The sequence below is a fragment of the Arachis ipaensis genome, chromosome B10 (genome assembly GCF_059453495.1).
Source record: "Arachis ipaensis isolate K30076 ecotype BB chromosome B10, ASM5945349v1, whole genome shotgun sequence".
NCBI classification, from domain to species: Eukaryota; Viridiplantae; Streptophyta; class Magnoliopsida; order Fabales; family Fabaceae; genus Arachis; species Arachis ipaensis.
In genome coordinates, this window is record NC_142435.1 from 130,440,030 (window position 1) to 130,465,084 (window position 25,055).

Sequence of the window (25,055 nt, forward strand, 5' to 3'; positions counted from 1 at the left end):
CAAGGTTTCCCCGAATTCGAAGATTATATTTGAGTGAATATGCCTCAGTTCTCAGCAGTCACACCACCCACAGCAAACTAAATTACATATTCTGCTAACAATTTACAAATTAAAGGCGGATTGGGATATAACACAACATTGGAATGGAAAATAATAATAAACAAAATTATTTACACACATTTACGAAGATCATATTATTTGACAAAGCCTCCAATAAATACGCATGATTACTCCCAGTCAGGTGCAGCCCTTCTAACATGGAGCCCTTCTAACATGGAGGCTAATGAATGAGTTGCATACACTACCAGCAATTCAGCAGAAATTCACCTTACCAGTATGTTTCAGATTTATTCACAGCGGCAATGAAGCGTAGTAACAGGTTTTAATTACCCAACCACCAAACTATCTCATTGGCCGAGGTATTGCATGATCATCCAACAGCAAGAAATAAGCATGGCTTTCCTTAGACATGTATCATGCACTCTTCTGAGCTGGAGACAACCAATGAAATCAAGAGAAGGGGGGTGAGGGACAACAACTGTAGATTCATCTTGCTTGAGTGTTTTCATCAGCATAGATACAGACACATGCATCTGCAGTACCAGCAGCAAGCAAGACTTGGTATGGGTGGAAATTAAGGCAGCTGACAGACCCAATTTTCTGAGCCATAAGGGTAGGACTGGATAGTATCGAATAGTGCCTAGTTGATCTCCTTCAAGGCTGAAAACTTTAATAAGTTGCTTGGCTGAGCCACTGGCAATGATTGGAGCGTGTCTACGTACAGCTAAAGCTGTGAGCGAGCCCCGGTGAGCTTCAATGGTAAGATAGGCGCTACTATGATTTCTTATATCAAGGAATTGAATATCTCCAGCCTGAGAAGCACTAACAATCTAAAGAGGAACACAAATACAACATAATTTCATCATCCTTTTCATATCAAATCCATAGATTGTTATTGAATTCCTACCAAGACGGACAACATTATATGAAAAAGAAAGCAAAAATTAGTAAAGATCATCTTACCTTTCCTGGGTCTAGTCCAGGTTGAAAGCCAATCCCCACCACCTTTTCTACTCTCTGTGTATGTGGTTGTAATCCACAGATAAGCCTAAGAAGCAACATTGTCAGTAGCCATAGTTAGAAAAACAGTAACTATAGTCAGATTTATACAAGATTGCAGTGATTATATAGCTGATAAATGACTATAATTCTGAGTAATGTTCTCAGTGCTAACAACAACAGCATAAGTGTTCCTATGAACTTGAAGCATGTCCTTAGCAAGATCAATGGCTATAACTCCTGCACTACAACCCATAGCACCCAAATTGAAGCTTCTAATGTTACCCCTAAGCTTGTACTTGTTCACAATCATTGCAGAAAGTGAAGGAGTTGGGTTAAACAAACTGCAATTCACAACAAGAACACCAATATCCTTAGGCTTAATCTTTGTATTAGCAGAGAGATTATCCAAAGCACCAAACATAACATTCTCAGCTTCTTCTCTTGCAGCAGCCATGGAAGGAGTTGGAGGGATATGATGCATGGCTTCGGGTACATACTGACCGTGGAAGTCTAAGGTTTTTTTCTTGGTTGAGCTTCTGCTCTTTGAACTCGAAGGAAGGAAACTGGAATGGAGATGGGTTTTTCTACTGAGCAGTCTGAGAAGAGGGGGGTAGAATCGTGACGGAGACAGAGGCCAGGCGACGAACACAACTCAGAAGACGGTGGTGGGTTGGAAGAATCTGCGACGACCAGACGAAGACGATGGTGACTGAGCGCCCGACGGACGGCGGCAGGAGCGCGATGGAGCAGATGAATACCAGGAACTGACGCGCCGAGGTCGAGGAAGAAGAAGCTGCGATTCTTGAAGGAGGATGAAGCACGGACGACCAGACGACGATGGTATGCCTGAGAGCGACGAACGGCGGCAATTCTTGTGGCGGTGGTGGAGAAGCTAGGGTTTAGGGGAGAAGCTGTTAAGACAGGGATATTCAAAAAGTATCTTGTGGCGGTGGTGGAGAAGCTAGGGTTTAGGGGAGAAGCTGTTAAGACAGGGATATTCAAAAAGTATTTTTGTCTAATCAAATAAAGGAAGGATGTTTAAGTTTTTTCATTAAAATTAAATAAAATTTATTTTTTATTTTTATTTAATTAAAAGGGTGTTTTAGTAAAAGTGGTGATATATTATATATTTAAAAAAGAAAAAATTAAATGCTGACGTGGAAAATAAATTCCACTTGTTTAATTGTTATTTGTCCACATTTTAAACGTATCGGTACGTATTAATTTATCATCGTACCGTAGCAAACACCTATATATAAACTCCAACATGGAATGATTTAAAACTGAAGCTATGATAATTCAATTATTTCCATTTAAAGATGAAAAAAATAGCATATTTTCAAGTGAACTTCTCTAACTTATTATATTAAAGGTTCACAATTTAATTTAGTATTGAAAGAAAGATCTTTAGTTGTAGTTGAAAAAGAAAGAATATGAAATTTATCTCCTAAAGCAACAAAATGAAAATCATTATGGTCACTTCCAAAATTTTCAAGGGCAGTAGCAAATGTCACGTCCCTTTCATATGTGCCTCCTAATCCTTTTCTGTAAAAGTTTAAAAAACATCAATAACTTTTCAGCACCATACTAATGTTCTTAAATTTCATATTAATTAAGGTGTGATATCACCTCTTCTACATGCAACTATGGCAAAATAAATTATACATGATGACACAATGTAATGTAAATTATAGTGTTATAACACAATCAACCAATATATCATGCAAATATGCACTCTATTCAATTATTGTTTATTAATTGAATTTAAAACTAAAAAATAAAGCAAAATACGAACGGCGACCAAATTATAAGTTAATTTTCATTTAACTAATTTTATAATTTGGAGTTTGGACACTAATTAATACTTTATTCATTCATTTTTTATCATTTTGCACTAAGAATCTTAGAATCACTAATGAAGAGATACAATTAGAATAATTTTCGATATTTTTATAAACTAAAAGCATAATGATACTTCAACAATAAATTAAAAGCATAATTCTTTCTCATGACATGTGAAGAGTATAATTAGACTAACAATTTGCTGACCAAACACATACATAGAGAAAAAGACTAATATCCCATAAAAAACGAAACCATTACAATTTTGTTATACATGCATATCAAGGAGAAACTCCCAAAAATACCTCTTCTATGGTAGTGGCAATATCAAATCTCTATACAATTCATTCAGTGAATTTTATAGAATCTTTGATGCCGGAATAATTTGACTGACAACAACTAATATTATTTGGAAGGGAAAGTACTTTTTAATTAACCATAGTGTTAAACAACTAATATCAGAAATTGTTCAAGTGAAATTAATAGTCTTTTGTAAGGATTTTCAGGTGAAAATCTCAACATATAAAACTACTCATTCATCTAAAAATATGTAGCTACTATATGTTTAATATGCAGCTAAAATCTCTATCACTTAATAATATTCCTTTTTTTTTAATTAATTAATTATTTGAATATAAATTCAATCTATAATTGAAAATTCACAACTAAAATACAGTATAAATAACACCAGATCACAGGGTAGCAATTATTATACTTAAAATCCAACAATAAATTACCATAATTCAATTAAACTTTCAAATTTTAAAGGTAAAGAGTAATACTTAGAGGAATGTATCTTGCAAGCTCCTATACACTGAATTGAAACCCATTATCAACGAAAATTATCTGCAAAATTTGTGAAAAAAAAGTGGGTTAAACATGATGAAGAGGAGAATAATTTTAATAACGATAATAGAATCATGTGATAATGAAATTACAGATAGAGATACACAAAATACACAAAAAAAAAATAAGTGATCAAAACCCAATGATTGCAAGATTACAGTTCACAATTTATTCAAATCATCCATTTGCAAAATTCACTCATAAATCCTAAAAGAACCTCTTCATCCCACAAAAAATGACCATGCAGACAGAAAACACAGAACACAGAATAAAAAGAGCATCTTTTTCCCATAAATTGAAAAGTTCTTTTATCTTTTAATTAAAAATCTTAAAAGTTCTTTCCCTCCATCAATAAGTAGGACACAACTATAACCCATTAACTACAATTATTAGGAGGCTAAGGTAACACAACCATATGATGCTAGATCTCAAATGAAAAAATAACTCTTAGATATTACTAGCTAATATAGCAAGCAATATCGATACCTACCAATTTGATTGGAGACATTGCAAGCTCCTGCCTCTTTAATGAGGCTACTTTTGCTCTCTAAAATCTCAATGAGATCCTTAAGAAAACTAAACTCTAGTGACATGGAATTTGCATCATGAAATCTGTAAATGAAATTCATGATACAAATATTTCTGTTAGTATCAAATACCAAAATGTAAATATAAAATAGTAAAGTAAACTACAAATTGATTTTTTCAAAAAACGTAAAATCAGAAATCAAACAGCCAATTTATAAGTTTTTTATGCCATTTCAAGTAGTAAACTACAAATTGATCTTCTATCTAGATATAATTAATATCAAACAGAAGATACAAATTCTAATCCCATGAATAAAGGCTAAACTTGCACTAACCCAACGGCAAAGAAAATTATGGTGGCAAATATTCAGTAGAAGGCATTTTTGTTAGAAGGAAAACATATGTTCTATATGGGTTAGTGCAAAAAGTTTCTGTTTCATAAATCTATTTTATCTTTTAGTTTTTAATTTAGGGATAAGTACTTTTTTCGTCCCCAAGGTCTGTGGTCAAAATCAAAATTGTCCCTGATCTTTTTTTGTTATTAAAATCATCCTCAACGTTACAAAACGCTTTAAAATCGTCCTTTTCCGAATTTTTGGACCAAAATACCCTCATCATCATCATTCTCCTCTTCACCTTCCTCACCACCACCACCACCCACTCCCTCACCGTAACTGCCCCCACCCCTCACCCCCTCCCTCACCGTAACCGCCCCCACCCCTCACCCCCCCACCCCCTCCCTCACCGTAACCCACCCCTCACCGCCTCCCCCTCACCCCCCACCCCTCACCGCCTCTCCCTCACCCCACTCCCTCACCCCTCACCCCACTCCCTCACCCCCTCACTATAACCCCCTCACCTCTCACCCCACTCCCTCACCCTCTCACTCCCTCACCGTAACCCTCCACCCCTCACCCCCTCACCATAACTCCCACCCCCTCACTGTAACCAGAAATCAACCGAACCTCTTTGGCAAAAAAAAATCACAAAAAAAAAAGTAATCACTTGCAATAGATCCTCATGGAAATTCAAAACCCAGGCAGAAGTTCTTTTCCTCAATTGAATCCAAACCAACAATCAAAACCGACTTAAAGCCACAGAAAAATTATTGAACAATAATCCAGAAAAAATACTGTTCATGGTCATCATCATCATCATCATCAACAGAAAATTCAAGCAACATTCACTTTGAAGAAGAAGAAGAAAAAAAAAGAAGAAGAAGCGGTGGTGCGGTGGTGCGGTGCGGTGGTGCGGCGATATGAAGAGGAAGAAGAAGATGGTCGTGCGGTGCGGTGCAGTGGCGGGTTGGACGCGGAGCGGCGGCGGGTTGGACGCAGGGGCGGCGGCGGTGAGGGGTGAGGGGGCGGGGGGCGATGGAGTGATGGAGTGAGGGGATTACGGTGAGGGGGGTGAGGGAGTGGGAACTGATGATGATGATGATGATGATGATGATGATGATGGGATTTGGGGGGTGGGTGTAGGTGTAGGAGGAAGGAAAGTTGGGTTTGGGGGGGGGGGGGAGAGAGGCGAAGAGATGCTGATGGGTGTGGGTGGGGTGGGGTTTTTTTTTTTAATTTTTATTAATAGTTAAGGGTAATTTGGTCCAAAAAAATAGAAAAGGACGATTTTATAACGTTTTGTAACGTTGAGGATGATTTTAATAACAAAAAAAGGTCGGGGATGATTTTGATTTTGATCCCAGACCTTGGGGACGAAAAAAGTACTTATCCCTTTAATTTATGAGCAAAAAATTGTTCACGCTAAAATAGAACATGATAATATTTGATCACGTTAAAATAAAACAGTAGAAACATCACATAATATTTTTCAGTATCTCTTACAAAATTGAGATGCTGTGAGAAGCTTAATGACAAAGGGAGCATAATTTTAAAAATTAGTGGCAGACTAACTCATGATGTGAGAAACATTACATAAGTTGTACCTTTCATACCATCAACTATTTTAATAAGTCTTTCTTCTAATTATTATAGCTACAAAAATAAAATGTGTCCTAAATTACTAATTAAAAAGATTTTACAATTGTCTTTAAATTGCATTGTCCAACAATAAAATTGGTAACTATAATAAGAAACAAATTACATAGTTTAATCTATATAATTTATGCTTAATGAGATGAAATGAGCATGCGAGATTGTTACAATGTTATTCTTGCTAAAAACATAAAATTTTTTTAACATATTTGCATATAATCACCGAAGGATGAATCTAATACTTACTTCGAATTAGTTCTTTTTGGAAAGGTGTGTAAACATAACATTAAATAGAAATAGTTAAAAAATAACAAAACACAAATTATCAACACATTGAAAATCATGTTTAAATTTTAAAAAACTAATTAAGGAAAAGAGGCCAATGCAACAACTTATATAAATGGACCATCACCTCACCACCGTTTTCATTAAACTCCCAGGCCCAATTGTTTTTCTTCCATTATTTTTCCATAACAAAACAATATTTAGAATGCAATCATTATAAAAAATTCAAATAAAACAAAGAGAACCAAAGATATATACCTCTTCTCACCTTCAGAAAGTGGCTTTTTTTTGGTGGTGCAAGGTCTTGTCTAATTCATTCACAACCATATTTACTGACAACAGCAACATTCAGTGAATTTCGTAAACATGATTTTAGTTCCTAGTTATCTGCTACCACTGCAAAAAAAATAAAAATTAGATCACATAAATTTTCTAAAATTCAATATACAAACCCTAAAATCACAATGAAACCATCTCATCAAACCATTGTATTTTTAAGCTGCTCCTGTTCATCAAAATTCAATTTACCTAAGTTTACCTTAACATTGTTAGCATTAGCTTGCCATTTGTCTTCATATCAGCATTCAGAATTTCACCCAGTTTAAGAACATGTATAAAAAACCAGCTTTATTTTTGCTAAGAATTGTGTTCATTGTTAAAGAGTTTCAATTTTTCAAAGAGTATTTGCCTAACATCAATGTCGCAAGATTTTAAAAGAAAGTTATCAAATTTGCCGTATCCAAGAACAAATAACACCTTTTTACCATCTAAGCCACTACTAAAGTTAGTGTGAAGCCAACAATTAATCATTGTGAAAACCAAAGTTCAATGAAATTGTATTTCTAAGAATTAAGAGGGTCAATAAAATATTAATATACGGAATTTCTAGCTGAGCATCTAAAAGAAAGAAGAAAAAGGAGCAAGCTAATCCAAAAAACAAAGGATCATAATGAAAAAGTTCAACATACTGTTTCAGATAAAAGAAAAGAAAATTATCCTTCCAACCCACATCTTATTGGTACAACTATGATAGAGTAAGATATATACTGAAACTTTTTTAACAAAGATTTGTATTTCTCTATCAAGTAAATACAAATAAAAGAACAGTCTGGTCTGATAAATTATACAAAATTGATATGAGAATTGATATGGAATTCTAAATTACATTTCTATCCAGAAAATTCTAAATCCTAAGCCTTTGCAACGAAGCATTAAGAACATCAATAATTCCATCAAAACTACCAAGCTTGGAACCCACTAGAGAGATAAAATTACTAAACTAACCTCTTCTTTTAAAGGAATCATAGACAATTTCAATAAGAAAATATTGCTTTGAACTTGTTATTTCTTAATTCAAACACATTAAAACACAAAGTAATTAGTGTGCTAGGTAAAATATTTATTTGACTACTATATTCTTGATTTAGCTACTTGATCTATTATACTTTATGCATACTCCTGCAGAATTCAGAATTTAAATTAATTCACCAATTTATGTTCATGAAATACATCAAATAGACTAAATAGAAATTAACAAAAATTAATTTCAATTCCTTACTTTATACTTTATCACTATATACATGTCCACTACCAAGCCCACTGATTAAAGAATCTATCATTTTACATGCATAAAGGAATAGATTACAATTCATAACATGTATAAACTTACAAAGCATATTCAAAATACAAAACCACTGCCCCATAAAATATTTTGGATACAGTAAATATTATGACTTGTAAAATCATCAGCATGTTCACATTATTTGTATAAAGTTATGTATGCATAAGTTATGACCATAGTCAAATTAAGTATACCAAAGCTAGTTCCTCAATGATTATATAGTTGTTTTTGTCCTTTTCAAAATGCTTATAGGAACACCGTGCATGTTGCTCCTACCTATCAAGTGCTTCAAGTTGATGAACACTGAGTGTAGCTGCACGAAACTCATCAAAATCTGTCCTTCTATAATGTAATGCATTAAGCTGCAACCCAAATTCATTTTAATCAGTGAGCACTATTGGTGCAAATGCTATTTATATAATGTATGGAAGCATTGGTATAGTTAAATCATAGAACTTACTGATCCAAAAAAATCAAGAATGCGTGACTCCATAGCATTTGTTGCGTTTTTCATCGAGGCCTGACCATGTCAAATTTGTGAGATGGCAAACACCATCATCTTAACCAAGTATATAAAAAGAATTTGAAACAAAACTAACCGCTTTGATGTTTTCTAGGCTAATGGTTCCATACTTCCATTTTTGTTTGGCTTCAAAAGTGTAAACTCCTCCTTTAAATAAAACAGTTCGTCTACAGTTAATGTCTTAGAGACTTAGACAGTGCCTGTGTTGGTGCCCATCAAAATAATATTCTGCTTAGTTATTGAGAAGCTTAATGTATAGTGGGATCATTTAAAAGCAGAAAGAATAACAAATAACAAAGAAAAGAAGTACCTAAAAATGCAATGCTTCAGTCACCTTCAATATTGGCAGCTGGTGTCCTGTCTGGTGCATCTGGCAGCCGTTTTTCATTACATTCAAGTTCAGAATCAGTCATGAGCAGCATGAAAAAAAAAGGATACCGCTTAGCTGTTGCACAATATCTTTAAGTGTGCTTTCTTCTTTTTTTCAATTTTAAAAGCTCAGCATCATCCTTAGCCAGAGCTGATTTAGCTTTTTCAATTTAATCCATCCAAAACTCGACACCATCTCTAAAGAAGGGCAAAGTGTGCAAAGTTAGGGCTAGGACTAGGACTTTCTACAGGTCGAAAATACACATTCTCTATCTTCTTTGTCAGTTACTGCTTTCATCACCAGCGAATTCCTCCTACTTTTTCAGTGGTGATATGTCTAGGTATTTTGAGCCACAAATTGATTTGTGTATACTCCACATCTGCCTCAATCACAGAGGGAAAGAGAGAAAGAGAGAGATAGAAGAAATCAAGTAATGATCTTATTTTTAAAATATGGATTTAAACGTTACACAACTAACCTCAAATTGATCACTCTGCAGAATGCCGCTTGATAGGTAAATGGACACGGTTCTACGGATCCAACAACGGCGGTGGCATCCATCACCGCCATCGCCTCATTTCTCTTCTTTTCTCTGTCGATCTAGCATCCTTCCCTATGACCGTGCCTGTCGTCCACCCTCTTCTCCTTCTTCCGTCGTTCTTTGTTTTTTCACCGTTATTTTGTTCTTCTCTTCTCTGCGACATCGAAAGAGGAAGTCTTTCCCTTGCTGGTGCCAACTACTCCCCCTTTCAAAACTTGCAGCGCGCTCTCTTTTATCTTCTCTTCTTGTTAACAATAACAATGTAGCTGCAAGTCCTAGAATAAAACCATTTCCAATTTGAATTTGAATCAAAATCCCACCCAATTACTTCTTTATTTGAAAATTGTCAGGTGTCCAATTTTTAGAGCAAATACTTGTCAATCACACACAGTTCCACATGTCGGGCATAGAACGCTCCACTTGTCGCTTACAGACCATTCTACTACTCTCCTATTATATATTAATAGAAGATTTTAAAATTTTTAAAATATGCATTTAAACGTTACACAACTAACCTCAAATGGATGCTTCCGCAGAATGCCGCTTGATAGGTAAATGGACAAGGTTCGACGGATCCAACAGCGGCGGTGGCATCCATCACCGCGCCGCCTCATTCTCTTCTTTTCTCTGTTGATCTAGCATCCTTCTCTGACCGTCCCTGTCGTCCACCCTCTTCTCCTTCTTCCGTATTCTTTGTTTCTTCACCGTTATTTTGTTCTTCTCTTCTCTGCGACGTCGAAAGAGGAAGTCTTTTCCTTGCTGGTGCCAACTACTCCCCCTTTCAAAACTTGCAGCGCGCTCTCTCTTATCTTCTCTTCTTAACAATAAAAATACAGCTGCAAGTCCTAGAATAAAACCATTTCCAATTTGAATTTGAATCAAAATCTCACCCAATTACTTCTTTATTTGAGAACTGTCAAGCGTTCAATTTTAAGAGCAAATACTTGTCAATCACACACAGTTCTACGTGTTGCTCACAGACCACTCTACTACTCTCCTATTATATATTAATTAATATATTAATATATTAATAGATAATTAATTAAAGTTATATATACAAAACTTATCATAGTTAATTATTTTTTTAAATATAAAGAAAAAGTGGAACATTTTAACTTATCATTATTATTATAATAAATTATAGAAATAAAAAATTTAAAAAATGTAAGATCTAACGGAAGTACGAAACTTGACGAGACAGACGTACACGTGTACAATACTTCGAATCCAAGTCTCCATTGGATTCAATTAGCGCCAAAATCCATTCATCTTCATCACTCCCATAAAAACCGTGCGTAAACCTTTTTCCACTAATCCAACGATCACCCTACGCTCCCAGTTCCTCAGTAAAATATCAGCCGTCAAATCAAACCTTTCCTTTTCAGCTTATTCAATTCAATTTTCAAAATCTGAGAGAGAAAGAGAGAGAAAGCGAAAGAGCACCGCAGAGCCTTCCTTCGATCACGTTTTCCAGCCAACTCTTCCGGCGACATTGCATCGATGCATGCTTCGTTTTCTTCCACCAGAGCTCCAAAGCCATTCTCTCTCTCTCTCTCTCTCTCTCTCTAGCCGTTGGTTCCTTGCTTCCGCGAATCGCTAATTGTAACGCTCGGGAATTTATGGCTTCAGTCTCTAACGCTGGTGCGGAAGCAACAACTTTCTTCAGTTACTCTCACCTTCGGTGAAGATTTCTCGGTACGTTTCGTGAGCTCAGTTCGAAACGTTGAGTAGTTAAGAGCCACATTGCTGTTCTAAAATAAAAGAGCCGAAGACGTTGTTTCTGCGAGATCGGTTGAAAGGTGAATGGAGCAGAGCGAAACGGCTTTGGATCTAGCTCCGAAATTGGTGAGGCAGTTGGATTTCACAGCACACCTGAAACTGGCGCCGACTCCGCCGCCGCAGTCGCTGGCAGAGGCGATTCCGCGAACGCCATCACGATCACCGTTGCAATTGCAATTGACTCTGCATCCGCTAGGGCAACAGCAACAACAGCAGCAACAACCGCAGCCGTGGTTGTTTTCGCAGGGACAGCAGCTGAGAGTGCCGCCGCAGTCGCCAGCGGTGCGGCAGCAAAAGCTTTCGCCGGTTCCTCGAATTCCGTACACTGTCCAGAAGCTTCCGGTAAAGGCGTTCAAAGTGTCGTAAGTATTCTATAAGTTCACAACAGCTGAAAAAAAAAAGAAAGAAAGTAAAGAAAGAAAAGGTAGGGTTTTGATTTGCAATTTTGGATTGCATGCGCTTCACTTATTTGTCAGGAAAGACGGCGTAGTAATAAAATCAATGTAGCAATGTGTGTTTGAGAGTTTTGAATTTGGATATTATACTCTGAGTTTCAGTTAAGGTGATGAACAGAAGGTTGCAAAGAGGCGCAGAAAAGAAATGAATGCTATTCATTTCGAGAGTAGTGATTCTTGGAGAGAACTAGTAGGGTGGAGAATAACTGCATAGATATTCGTATGGTAGAGTAGAACACTTTTTTTTGTGTTGAGAAGAGAAAAAAAAATTTAATGTAGCAAATCAGTTCGGACTACTTATAGCCTATGATAATGATTCTTCCTATTATCACTACACTGTCTACACATATTTGTTTCTAGCTTGATTTCTTCCATGCTGAAAAAGAAAAATGGAACTTCGTTGAGGGTTCTTGTTGCTCTGATTTCGAAGATGGTTATATTCATCTTAATAGTGCAGTTAAACAGAGTATTCTGTTCATTTCTGGAAAAGAAGTATTGTAAAGTTTCTGCTACGTAAATAAAAAGACTTCAAACATAAGTTTTCATGACAGGAAAAGAAAATAACTTAATTTTTCTGCTAATGAAGAGCATTGCTAACGTTTCATCTGTCCATATAACTGATCCTATCAAGTAGACTGGTTTATCTCTTACACTCATAAAAATTTGTGTAAGCACGCCTATTTAAATGACCTTTTTCTCTACACTTGAACATGTGCTCCACAGGAAGCAGGAGTCTCCCAGTCCCAGATCACAACCTTGGTATAATGTTGAATTAAAAGACAGCACTCCAAAGAAATCAAAACAATGTAACTGCAAAAATTCTCGATGCCTCAAATTGTAAGTACTTAAACTTCTCCGAATGAGAACTGAAAAATTTTATTAAGAATGCTATTGCTTTATGACAAGATATCTTGCATTGCATGCATTTTCCCACACTTAATTTATTTAACTAGAAAAAAATTAATTTCACAAATGCTAGGTACTGTGAATGCTTTGCATCTGGGATGTATTGTGATGGTTGCAATTGTACAAATTGTCAAAACAATGTGGATAATGAGGCAGCTAGACAGGAGGCTGTTGGACTTACATTAGAGCGCAATCCAAATGCTTTGAGACCAAAAATTGCTAGCAGTCCACAAGAAACTCGAGATTCCAAGGTTAGTAAGTAAATTCCTTGTAGAACAAAATTAATGGTTTCTGGCATGGGCCTTCTGAGCCAACTTAATGGATGATTTGGATTTGGACTACTCTGGTTGTAGCTTTATGTTCTAGCTGACTTGGCTTGTGCTGCTTTATAAATGCCTTGACTCTTGAACAAATTCAGGAAGATGTGTCTGAAATTCAATTAGTTGGAAAGCACAATAAAGGATGTCACTGTAAAAAATCAGGTTGCCTTAAGAAGTATTGTGAGTGCTTCCAAGCCAATATCCTCTGCTCTGAAAATTGCAAATGCATGGACTGCAAGAATTTTGAAGGAAGTAATGAAAGAAGAGCAAGTTTTCATGAAGAGTGTAATATGTTTCGCATCAAACAGGAAGCAAATGCTGCCATCAGTGGAGCAGTTGGTTTCTCTGGCTACGGGACTGGAATTGCCATAACACCCAAGAAAAGAAAAATTCAGGAAATATTTTCTAGCAAATCGTCAATAGATAAAACTGTTTGCCAAACAACTCAATATCAACAGGTGTTTGCTTATTTGCATTTTTTATAGGATTTACTTGGATTCTAGGTTTTTCTGCTCGGTTTTCTTTTTTGACAGGCCTCTCTTAGTTTCTTAATTTCTTTATTATTTTTGTATTAACTATCATTTTTCTCCTCCCTCTAGCATCCAAAATTCATATAATAGTCATTATTTTATTTTGAATTTTAATCAGGAAACTGATCCTATAGTTACACCACCGACATCTCAGTCAACTTTCTTTTATGTTGACACTGCCAACACTAGAAATTCAGGTTATTCAAGATCTACATACAGGTATTAAATCATTATTTGAGGAATTCATCTTATGTTTATAATATAAATATAAAATAAAATTTAATTAACAATGGTTCCTGCCGAAGGTCACCATTGGCGGATGTCCTCCAGCCACAAAATGTGAAGAATCTCTGTTCACTTTTTGTTGTTCTCTCAGGAGTAGCTGCCAAGACAAATGCAGGTTTGACTTGCATATTGATGCATACTATATTTATATTGTTCATAATGAATTCAATTTATTTATATATTGTGGTTGATTATGATTACTATTGTTTTTGTTTTCAAACTTTCTAAAGTTCATGCTGCTGAGACATTTATATATACAAGCATAAATTTTATCTTCTTTTCCCCTATTTTGCACCCCTTTGTATTTTTTGTAGGGGCTTTTTTTTATTATTTAAAATATGTTTGGTTATTTGTTATTCATGGATAAATTAGGGGAGACCGGGAGAGTGGCTTTATATATATGATCCTTTTGAGGAGGATATTAAGGATTTGGGAAAGTATGATGATATGTGGAAATGAGTAACCTGATTTGCAACTGAAGCAAAGAGTACTAGGGTTTATGATAAAAATGAACATGTTTTGGAATACAAATTTATTACAGATTTTTTGCTTTTGGAAATTTCTGAATTTTTTGTTTGATGGAAATTATTGACCATTGGTCGTACATTTGTGATTTTCTTTGCACAAAGTTGAATGATATATATATATATATATATAGAATAGTGTAGTTTAATGACAGGGTAGACCAGGAGAGGGTTCCGGTGAACTTCTACAGAACTACCAATCTACCATATGCTTTTACATGTTCTTACATTTTACCCCCTTTTTGCTTTTATAATTGCTAATGTGGTCAGTATTTTTTAAGTCTACTAAATATGGCTGATTACTTTTTATTTTATTTTATCCAAATGTTTGTCCCCTGAATATAGTTATAGAGTAAGCTACCAACATCATGTGTAGTTGCAGCATCCATGTAAATATAGGCTTGAGGGTTACTGATATGTTCGTTATTTGTTACCTTGCAGTTGATGAGTCTGTCTGCATTTAATCTTAAATTCGTTCTGAGTTTTACACTTGCTATAGTTTTAGTTACATTTTATTTTAACACATTTGGAATCATAATTTTCTTTTAACTTTCCAGAAATGAGAGCCAAAGTAGGCCAGAACGTTGATGCTGGGAAATTTAAATCTTCTATTCCTTCATCAACTCAGTTGCTGCAAGACAGGGAAGATGTCTGCAAGTTTGTATGTGATAATTGTAAAGATGAAGTAGATAGAGTTGATATTGACTGTTATAATAGGCCACTTTCACCAGAAACCCTATCACTGATGTGTGATGAACAAGATGAGGTGTTTTTCGATAATGGTTCTGCAAATAGAGTGGCATGCAACAATTTTCAAAGCATTGTTCAAAATTCATCTACTTCTGATCGATGCCCTGATGTGTATGAGGAGCAAGAAAGGGTTGTACTCACAAAGTTCTGGGATGTTCTACGCGGACTCATTACTGTTGGAAGCATAAAAGGTTTGGCTTATTATTATGATGTTGAACTCTTCACTCTTACAACCTTTTTGTGCAGAATGCAATTTGTTTTTGGTATTTTATTTCTTCTATTTCCTCTGAAGTGATATAAAGTTGAGGATGGTATATGCCGGTTTCACGAGGAAGGATGAATGATAGTTGTTATCTACATGATGATAAATTCGAGTGATTTTTGAATTTTGCCATAGCTAAGAACTGTTTCTCATGGCACAACACAAACCTTTTAGAGATCTCTTTTATTTTTACTCGTTAAAATTTTATACAATTTTTGAAGTTAGGATTCTCTGTTATTTTTCTGCTCAACACCTTGGATCACTTTCTCTTTTTTTCTGTTCGTTACAAAGATCACTCGTACTAATTATAACTAGTATCACTCATCTTTTAACTTGCTAGAAACAATGTGCTCTTCATTAGCCAAGAAAGACGGGGGAAGCGAGGAAGAACTTGCAGCCAACAGTAATGGTGCTGAAGTTGATATAGGGAGTGAAAAGAAGGAAACTCCCAGCAACTGTGTTGCAAGGTGCCCCATCTCATCATCGGCCATTGAAATATCTCAGAAAAAGCATGCAATGATCGATGGCAATGGTGATCTTGATCTCTCGTTAAGGTTTGCTTGCCAATTTTATGGAAGGGAATGATAGAATGTTTCCCTATGTGAAAGACTTCTCAGCTGAGTGAGTGGTAATGAAAACAATGTTAGATTGACGTGCATAATTGGATGAAGTTCATGTTAAGCACACAAAAAAAAAAAAAAAAAAGGAATTGAAATTTTTGCAGTTATACCGACAGTGAATTCCATGCAATGCAAGTATGCAACCGTGTAAAATTTTACAAAATTAAGTTCGCCGGGATTTATTTAATTAATTTGATCTCTCAAACTTGCGCGGAAGTGTCAAATTAGTTGGGAGTGACCAAAACTTGTTTTGAGGAACCTGGTTAATAAGAAGAATGTGACTTTGGGGGATCAAACGAATTTTACACATAAACAGTTCTAGGAACTTAACCATCATGTTAGTCCTCATTTCCTTCTTGTTTCCTTCTCCGTTTGCAGCCAAAGGATGAAACTGGCTGGATATTCTTAACTCCGCAATATAAATTTGGTCTTCCAGCAGTTTTGGACATATTACACTAAAAAAGTCAGGAATTGAAGTTTCTCCACAACTTACCACTTTTATAGACTTTTCCTTGGTTGAATTATATCGAATTTCAATCATGGTTTTGGTTGAACTTTCTTGATCGAACATAATTTCATCGATTAAGAGTGCAAGTCCAACCTAATACACATCAAATTTTTCATTAGATATTTAAAGAACAAGTTAAGAATCATTTAAAACCGTATTAATAAAATAATTAATGAGTACGTATAGAACTATATTCAATTTAAATCAAAAATAAATTTGATGAAAATTAAATGTTGGAGATATTATTACCTTCTAAAAAGACAGAGACAACTCGCAATGCTATTCGGTATTCGCTACAGAGAGATACTAACAGTACGGAGCAAGTGAACCCCGGATGTATCACTAAATTGCAAGAACTCCCAAGCGTGTTTTGGAGGGAAGAATCATATTCTTTTCTCAAAACTATACTGTAAGCTGAGATTGGCACCACAGATATTTTAATGTATCTACCTATGGATATTAGACACCAAAAAGGGATATCATGTCATTTTTTTTTAAAAAAAAAAAAAATATTAACACGTTGACGTTGCACAAAAATATTTCTCTACAAAAGTACAAGCATGGCCTCAAATTTTAATTTCGTCGTCCCTTAAGTTAACAAGACAAAAAAATAATAAATAATAATAATAAAAGAGATAATGTAATGAGCAAGATCAACGCGAGTTCTCACACCATTAATTAGCAGCTGCACCACGCAGAGAACACCGCCGATGAAAGTTGGAGCTGGGAATCTTCTCCAAACATGGCACGTGAGCACTCCCATCAGCCTCACGTGCCTTCATTTCCTAACTTTTACTACTTCGGTACCTTCCGTAACAACACGCACCACGAACCCGCGCAACTTGTATATAAATATACGCAGAAGAAGAACACAAACCACATGCTCACTAACAAAACCCGTAGCCGTTTTAGTTATTCCTCAACAGACTCACACTCTCACTCACACCAAAATTACCAAAGGACAAGAAGAAGCCATGGAAGCTCAAAACAAGCTTCGGTCCGAGTTCCTTCAAGTCCTCCGTAGCAGAAGAACCGCTCCAGGTAGTAATAACACTTCTTCAATCAATCACCATTGTTTCAGTTGACATAAATTAAGATTTCGGTGATGATTATATTGATTTAATTCTTTTCGTAATTGAAAAATTCATTTCAGTTCCGTTAACTATAGAACTTGCAAAGCCGGTGACAGATCCTTTGGATCAGAACTCTCCTCCATCGGAAGTAGAGGTTTCAAATTCGAAGTTTCATTAACATCCATAGCATTTTTTATTTTTAAATTTTCAATTCAGATTTTCCTTTTTTTTTTCCCTTCCTGGTTGAATTTGCCTGACATCCCTACAGCTGGAGATTATGGCGTCTTGTCCGAAGGCAGACATTGCTAACCTCCAAGATTTGCTCAAGGAGGAGAATCTCTACTTGACTGTAGAGGTATGATTGATTAGTCAACGGTTCTCAATCATTGATTCGATTTTTTTTTTCTTTATTGAGCTCAGCTGAATTATACAGTTCGAATTTGAATTTTGAGCTTGAGAGAAAAAAGAATTTGCTGAAAACGAAGTTTGAATCGTTTGGTTGCGTTGCGTTGTTAGGAAGGAGATCAAGGAAAGTTGCCTCTGTTGATTCTGAGCTTGAAGGAGAAAACCAAGGCGGAGAGAAGGCCTGCGGTTGTTTTTCTGCACAGTACGAATAAATACAAAGAATACCTGCGCCCTTTGCTTGAGGTTGCTTTGTTTCATCTTTGTATGCTTAATTCATTGGTGAATTATACTGTGTGTGTATATGTATAATCCTGTAATTGATTGTGAATCGTCAAAGTTTGTGGTCTTATTTTTCGGTTTCGTGTTTCAGGCATATGCTTCGCGAGGATATGTGGCGATTTCTGTGGATTCTCGATACCACGGCGAGCGTGCTAGCAGCGCCACCACCTATCGGGATGTATGTGTCTGCTTTATTAGTCGTTAGTTTTCTAATAATTGCTATTTTTCACTGTTCATTCAGAAATTAAGCTACTGTAATTAAGATAATAATGGACCTAATTCAATTATCGAAATAAAAAAGAAATTAAGATAATAAACGTTTTAGGAGTAGTGGTTTAGCATGCATAATGACTTAAGATGTTAGACTTGAATATTATCGCCTTGCAGTGAATAAAAGAAGGTGAAAATTGAGGATATAATTTTTTTTATTTAAATATATCCCTTTTAATAATATAATTGGAATAAATGAAGAGATATAGCAGTAAAATAGTGATAGATAGAGAATAAGTAGGCTAATTTATTAAGGAAGATATATAACTAATATTAAGAGTAATTTTGTAAACGAAAATCATTTTAATATCTTTATACAATATTTGAAAATGATTTGATTGGATTGTTTCCAATATTTAAAATAATAATCATGTTTATCAGTTTATCACATTATTTAAGCTATAAGGCCTAGGAGAAGTACTTCGGCTTTAATTTTTATTGTTTGCTCATCTAGTCCAGTCTAGTCTTGTATAGAAGAGCTGAAGAGAGGCTTTTTTTTTTCCACTGAAATATTTAGCCAAGATCCTTCACAAAGTGGAAGACAAATCATTTTGTAAAAATTTCATTGCAGGCTCTTGTTTCTGCTTGGAAAACTGGGGAGACGATGCCATTCATATATGACACGGTAACTTCCATATTTATTATGCTGGTTTAAGGTGCAAAAAGACTCGGCCACTGGTGCATTTTAAACTTATGAATTCATGATTAATTTGGTTCAAAATTTGTGTATCGTTCCTTCATCTGGCAGGTCTGGGACTTGATTAAATTGGCAGATTATCTATCACAGAGAGAGGATGTAGACCCATCTAGGATAGGAATCACTGGAATATCACTTGGAGGTTGGTTTGAGAGAATTTGATAGGATCATGACAGATGCCATGTTTTATATCATTTGTAACTTACGTCATTCATTGATGTAGGAATGCATTCATGGTTCGCAGCATTTGCTGACCCCCGCTATGTTGTGGCTGCTCCTATTATTGGTGTTCAGGTGTAATTGAATTATTTTGGGGGTTTATCTTGCAAGATGTTCTTCTAAAGCAACAATTATTGAAAACTGTCATGCCGCCTTCGTGCAGGGTTTTCGATGGGCCATCGATAACGATATGTGGCAGGCTCGAGTTAACAGTATAAAGCCAGTGTTTGAGGGTAAGATATATAATGTCAAAAGAAATGAAACTTATACGATGTTGTTGCAATTTGGAAGTTTCTTAAATTTATTGATGCTAATACAATCTGAAATGTATATGCAGCGGCTCGTGAAGATTTGGGAAAAAGTGAAATTGACAAAGAAGTCGTGGAGAAGGTCAGCCAATGTTTGATGAATGGAACCATCATTAGTCTATAAAATGAGTTGCAATATGCTTTGCTGTTCTTTTAGCTTTAATAAAACAGGATTCTTGACGCTCATGACCATGACATATATTTTTCATAATGTCTAGTACTGGATACTAATCTTGTTTTTCTTATTTTCTTAATTTCTGATCAGGTATGGGATAGGATTGCCCCGGGCTTAGCTTCCCAGTTTGATTCACCCTACTCGGTTCCATCTATTGCACCACGTTCTCTGATTATTATTAATGGTAAGCTGAAGATCCTTTCTCACAAGTTTTGATAATTTGGGGTTGGCAAGCTCATTCCATTTAGCCTTTTCTGAAGCATTTCCTTGTGTCTTGGATACATCAGGTGCGGAAGATCCTCGTTGTCCCATTGGAGGCTTAGTAACTCCTGAGTCAAATGCACGCCAGGTGTATGGGGAGTTAAATTCTTTAGATAATTTCAAGGTATGAACATGTATTATTTGGTTCACAATCTTTATATATATGGCCTTCCAATACTAATACCAATCCAAAAATAATTAATACAAGTGGTTAGCTTCAGTTGATCCTATTTTGAAATGCAGATAATTTTAGAACCTGGAGTTGGTCACCAGATAACGAAATTACAGGTGAAAGAATCGTCTGATTGGTTTGACAGATTTTTAAAGCCAAAGCTCGTGCCCTCAACATCTAATTGTAAATTATGTGTAATGTTATAAACCTATTTGTTCTGGCTCATTGGTAGCCTTGGTATATTTTACTTTGTCATGTTGTGAAACTGAATGACAAAACGCTATGCATGTATTCATCTATAGAGGGAGTACTTTACCTGCTCAATGTTATGCAATTTTACATTGCTGTACTATCTAGGATGTCATTATCAAATGTAACACAATGCATGATTTTATTTAAGCATGTTTTCTCTTTATTCCAAGGTGCTATGTTTCAGATTCTTCAGCTATATTTTCCTTTTTCTAAAAACCAATTTACGGTGAATAATGAATAATAATCTAATACAAAAAAGCCATGTGATTTCTAAAGCTTTGGTATTTTATTTTATTTTTTTTTTTTTGGTTGAATTGGAAAGCGTATTTCATTCATTGATAATAGAACAGTACATCAGAAGTTATATTGCTAGCATTTTGGTTTGTTTTCCATATATATTGCTAGCTTGTTACAATATGTCTTTGGACACTTTAACACACTGATTTTCTTGTCGCTGGCAAGCACGGAGACAAACAGAAAAGCAAGTTATCTGAAATTATTCAGCCTTTCTTTGGCATTGCTGCAAGCCTGGTGTACATTCTGGCCATTGATTGGTACCCTCTAACATCACCGGAGCGCAAAAGATTACCTGTAATGCCAAAGAGAAATAAGTTGGGGATCGAAAAGGGTTTCAAATTGTGGGTTTAGGAACTACAAATTAATTTGATGCTTTAAGCACAGTTCTATAATGAATAACAAAAATCTAAACATACATTTCATTTCAACAGAAAACGCAGCTGGAGACTGAAGACAAATGGACCTCATTCAGTTAAACACTTGATTCTACTACGCCACTACCTCGCCTATTGGCTATTGCCATTGTCTCATGCAATTATACTTAATTGGCATACATATTGCATTTTCTCATTCGTCAAATCCAACTTTAATATGTGATCTCCCGTCATCAGGATCTTATACTACATAGGTGCATCTATGAATTTAAAAGTCTTCTTTCAGTTATTTTTAATGAGGAGAATAGAACTTCCTTTTGATTCCATGAAACGAGAGACAAGCCAAAAAGGGTAAACAATAAGTGGAGAGAATCAGTCAACCTGAATCACAATTCAGTGGGCTGTCGGGTTCTGGATGTGCCATCAAAGCAATTATAGCCCTACATACAGACTGAAGTGTCCAAGCTGGGCTCCAAGCATTTTTCAAGATATCCAAACAAATCTCCCCCGTCTGGAAATTTAATAACACGTTTAAGTAATACTCATGATAAAAATGTAAGGAAAATCAAATCTAATAAAAAATTCCTATTGAACTTGTATATCAAACAAAAGGAAAACAAGAATCTTCCTTTTTATCTTTTGGTTTCCCAAGGGTATCCACCCGCCACGCGGTGACTAATCCGTTCGTGGCGGGTCATCCATTTAAAGGCAAACAGCTGGCCCCAGGATGTTTTCCATGTCCAGGTGGGATTCGAACTCCCGACCTCTTAGTTAAGGGATTAGATGATGAGCCACCATGCGACATCCACGCAGTTAAACAAGAAACATTAATAACTAGGCAATGAAATTAGATTCAATAATAGCTTCTAAAACACTATCGTAATAGTAATTAGTGATCATAAGGCTTAACCATCATCTTTGCCTCCCATAAAAAGTATTAATTCCTATTGGTCTTCCTCCCACAGGGACTGAGACAACTGAGACCCAAGAGCAAACTGAAGTAGGTAAGTTAAGACAACCAAGATTATGGGAACATAAGTTGCAAGTAACATAAAAGAGCACTAAACTATTGCGATCTTAGATGTGTCAAAGCTTTTTTATTTTCAAACTGATGGTTCATGGTAAGGACTACCGAGGTATCCAACCCCATTCATGCTCCAAGCAAACAACTACACAATTTTTTAATTTCCACTTGAATTTGAAGGGAAAGAACTCAAAAAAACCATCTATGTAATAAATCAGGAAAAACCCTTTTTACTCAGAAATCATATAATATAAATGCAATATAAGTGAAAAAGTATAAGCACAAAACAAGGCAATAATTACTTAGGATGAATCCATCTTACCTTGAAGTGCACGTTTGGGTGAAATATTTTAGTCAGAAACCTGACTTGGGGCGGCTGTAGAGGATACTGCTCTGGAACCGAAAATGCAAGTTGGAAGACACCCCCCTCAAAAGGAGTCTCCGAGGGTCCCTAATACAAAAAAGAATAAAACAAAACAAAACCAACATGATTTCAGAATCATCACACTGGTTGAATGCCATAAACTGCTTTTACAAGAAACGTATTGATCAAACCTTGATCAGTGCCGTCCATTTAAAAATGTTAGAATCATCACAAACTAGTTGAATATCAGGATCAGCCGATTTCTCTCGTTGAACCTCTTTGTACTCCTTGAACAGCCTAGCTCTTGATGCCTAAGTCGAAATCCCAATTCATTATAACAGCAAGGTTTTACTGAAGAACAATCAAGTTTATTACAACTACAAAGTTTGACAATAAATCAGGCACAGAGCCAAAAAACAAATTAAAACATCTTTAATGAGTAACAAACCCATCTTCATAGAAGGTAATTGAACACAAACACCAGGTACTTCAAAATAAACAACAATTATATGATATCCCATCATTATTTCCCATAAGCAAGTGCTACTCAATTCAATTTCAAACACCAAGATTTTAACTCACAACAACTGCATCCATTATGGGTAGCCGGAAAATAAAATCATTAGATAAGATAGAAAGAGAAGACAAAGATGAGTTATAAGAACCTGCATGATGCCCAAACTGTGAATTTAGCTGCATGATTAACCAAAACAACTCGTTAATTAGGATTGGGAAACAAAATTGAGGAAAACACAAAAAAGAGAACGGAAGATCGTACCGTGTCAGAGGGTACTGTTGATTTGGGAAGTAAATTGAAATGAAATCAAAGGAAGAGTTGCGATGCTGTGTTGGATCGCTTCGGAAATGGAAAAGGGTATGGGAACACTGTGAACCCTAAAAAGATGAACTGAGAAAACAACACAAATACGAAGACAATAGGAAAACCGAAGCAATTTTCACCAAGGTTCAACGATTTGGTTTAATTAAACATGTAATGAAATTATTAAAAGAAAGTATAGGTAACCAATAATATTTTTGAATAATGTGTGAATAATGTTAATTAATAGGGTTAAAAAAATAAATTAATCTTAAATTTAATTAATAGTATTAAATTAAGATGTAGTATATTTTTATTTGATTGGTAGTTGTTCATATTGTTCAACATACTCATTGTTTACCTAGCACTCCCCATATATTAAAATTTCAATATACAATTTCAAATATTCAAATTCAATTATTTCTAAACCAACAAAATTCAAAATTTTACAATTTCATATAATAAACTGTTTATATTTTATCATTAAAAATTCACAAAATAAAAAATTTCTAATCAACTTCAAAATTTTAATGAAGTAAATCAAGTAATCAACAACAATACTCACCACATCAGCAATAAAATTTAGAACCAAAAAAGTTTCAACAATAACTTCTAATAAACAAGTAATCAGTAACAATATAAAACACAAATTTATGCAAAAACTCAAACCATCAATAATAAAAAATTCAAAATCATAATAAATTTTAACAAAGACTTCTAATCAAGTATTCTTAAGCAAAAAATCTAAAATAAATAATTTGCAAGACTTCTAATCAAGTATTCTTAAGCAAAAAATCCAAAATAAATAATTTGCTTTTGATTAATCCAATCGAATCAATCGGATTCGATTTTTAAAACCATAATTCTCACTTTAGATAAGTTATGATCATTTTTTTTATTTTATGTTTCTATTTTTGATTTTTATGGCAATGAGGACAGGTAAAACTATAAAAGGACAAAGATGTTTTCTTAAACATTTTTTATTAAATAATATGTTTTTTTATTAATTAAACAAATATTTTTTATTTATTATATTTTATATTTAAAATTTAAAGTTTAATAAATTTTTAATAAAATTTATTTCATTAACAAAATATACAATACTTTTTTTATTTTAATAAAAATCATTTAAAAATTAAAAGTGAAAAAATATTATTTTTATATTGACTCCTTTATATTATTACCCTATATAAAGAAAAAAAAGGAAGAAAAGGTGACTTAATTAGGTAATTAAAATTTTCAAGATGCTAATGTCTCAAAACATTGAACCAAAAAATAAGAAAATGAAATTTACACTTTTAATTTTTTATTTTATTTTATTTTATTTTTTTTAATATTTGATAACCCAAAAGATAGACTACTTATGAAAAGATTGTGTCATAAACAAACTATAAAGACAAAACTTAAGTTGGTATATTAAAATCCTTAATTTAGAGGAAATTTTTATTCGTCGAAAAAAAAAAATATATATTGGATTTTTTGGTGACTGAACATAACACAAAGAAAAAGGACCTAACAAA

General features: G+C 34.7%; 3 protein-coding genes, 1 long non-coding RNA gene and 1 other non-coding gene across 5 annotated transcripts; 2 read left to right on the plus strand and 3 right to left on the minus strand.

Moving 5' to 3' along the window:
* Positions 1–5: 5 nt before the first annotated feature.
* On the minus strand, positions 6–2,032 carry LOC107623313 (uncharacterized). The gene is made up of 2 exons (XR_015880526.1): positions 1,024–2,032; positions 6–890 (listed from the first exon to the last, which is right to left on the minus strand). It is a non-coding gene; the product is annotated as an uncharacterized LOC107623313 (transcript).
* Positions 2,033–4,142: 2,110 nt separating this feature from the next.
* On the minus strand, positions 4,143–9,890 carry LOC107623314 (uncharacterized). The gene is made up of 5 exons (XR_015880537.1): positions 9,547–9,890; positions 9,009–9,447; positions 8,775–8,898; positions 8,636–8,695; positions 4,143–4,362 (listed from the first exon to the last, which is right to left on the minus strand). It is a non-coding gene; the product is annotated as an uncharacterized LOC107623314 (long non-coding RNA).
* A 1,134-nt stretch (positions 9,891–11,024) lies between these two features.
* On the plus strand, positions 11,025–16,336 carry LOC107623312 (protein tesmin/TSO1-like CXC 5). The gene is made up of 8 exons (XM_016325525.3): positions 11,025–11,750; positions 12,567–12,680; positions 12,823–13,000; positions 13,168–13,527; positions 13,718–13,818; positions 13,905–13,999; positions 14,966–15,349; positions 15,761–16,336. The coding sequence occupies exons 1-8, from the start codon at positions 11,413–11,415 to the stop codon at positions 16,003–16,005; spliced, it is 1,815 nt and encodes a 604-aa protein (XP_016181011.1). The 5' UTR covers positions 11,025–11,412; the 3' UTR covers positions 16,006–16,336.
* A 757-nt stretch (positions 16,337–17,093) lies between these two features.
* Positions 17,094–20,822, plus strand: LOC107623729 (alpha/beta-Hydrolases superfamily protein). The gene is made up of 13 exons (XM_016326082.3): positions 17,094–17,589; positions 17,702–17,775; positions 17,890–17,976; positions 18,138–18,269; positions 18,397–18,483; positions 19,147–19,200; positions 19,324–19,414; positions 19,496–19,566; positions 19,655–19,724; positions 19,829–19,881; positions 20,065–20,158; positions 20,262–20,359; positions 20,479–20,822. Exons 1-13 carry the CDS (start codon positions 17,259–17,261, stop codon positions 20,611–20,613), a joined length of 1,377 nt encoding a protein of 458 aa, XP_016181568.1. The 5' UTR covers positions 17,094–17,258; the 3' UTR covers positions 20,614–20,822.
* Positions 20,823–20,923: 101 nt separating this feature from the next.
* PEX4 (peroxin4) lies at positions 20,924–23,699 on the minus strand. The gene is made up of 6 exons (XM_016325644.3): positions 23,497–23,699; positions 23,384–23,411; positions 22,910–23,029; positions 22,677–22,805; positions 21,712–21,841; positions 20,924–21,248 (listed from the first exon to the last, which is right to left on the minus strand). The coding sequence occupies exons 2-6, from the start codon at positions 23,387–23,389 to the stop codon at positions 21,160–21,162; spliced, it is 474 nt and encodes a 157-aa protein (XP_016181130.1). The 5' UTR covers positions 23,390–23,411; positions 23,497–23,699; the 3' UTR covers positions 20,924–21,159.
* Between the last annotated feature and the right edge of the window lie 1,356 nt (positions 23,700–25,055).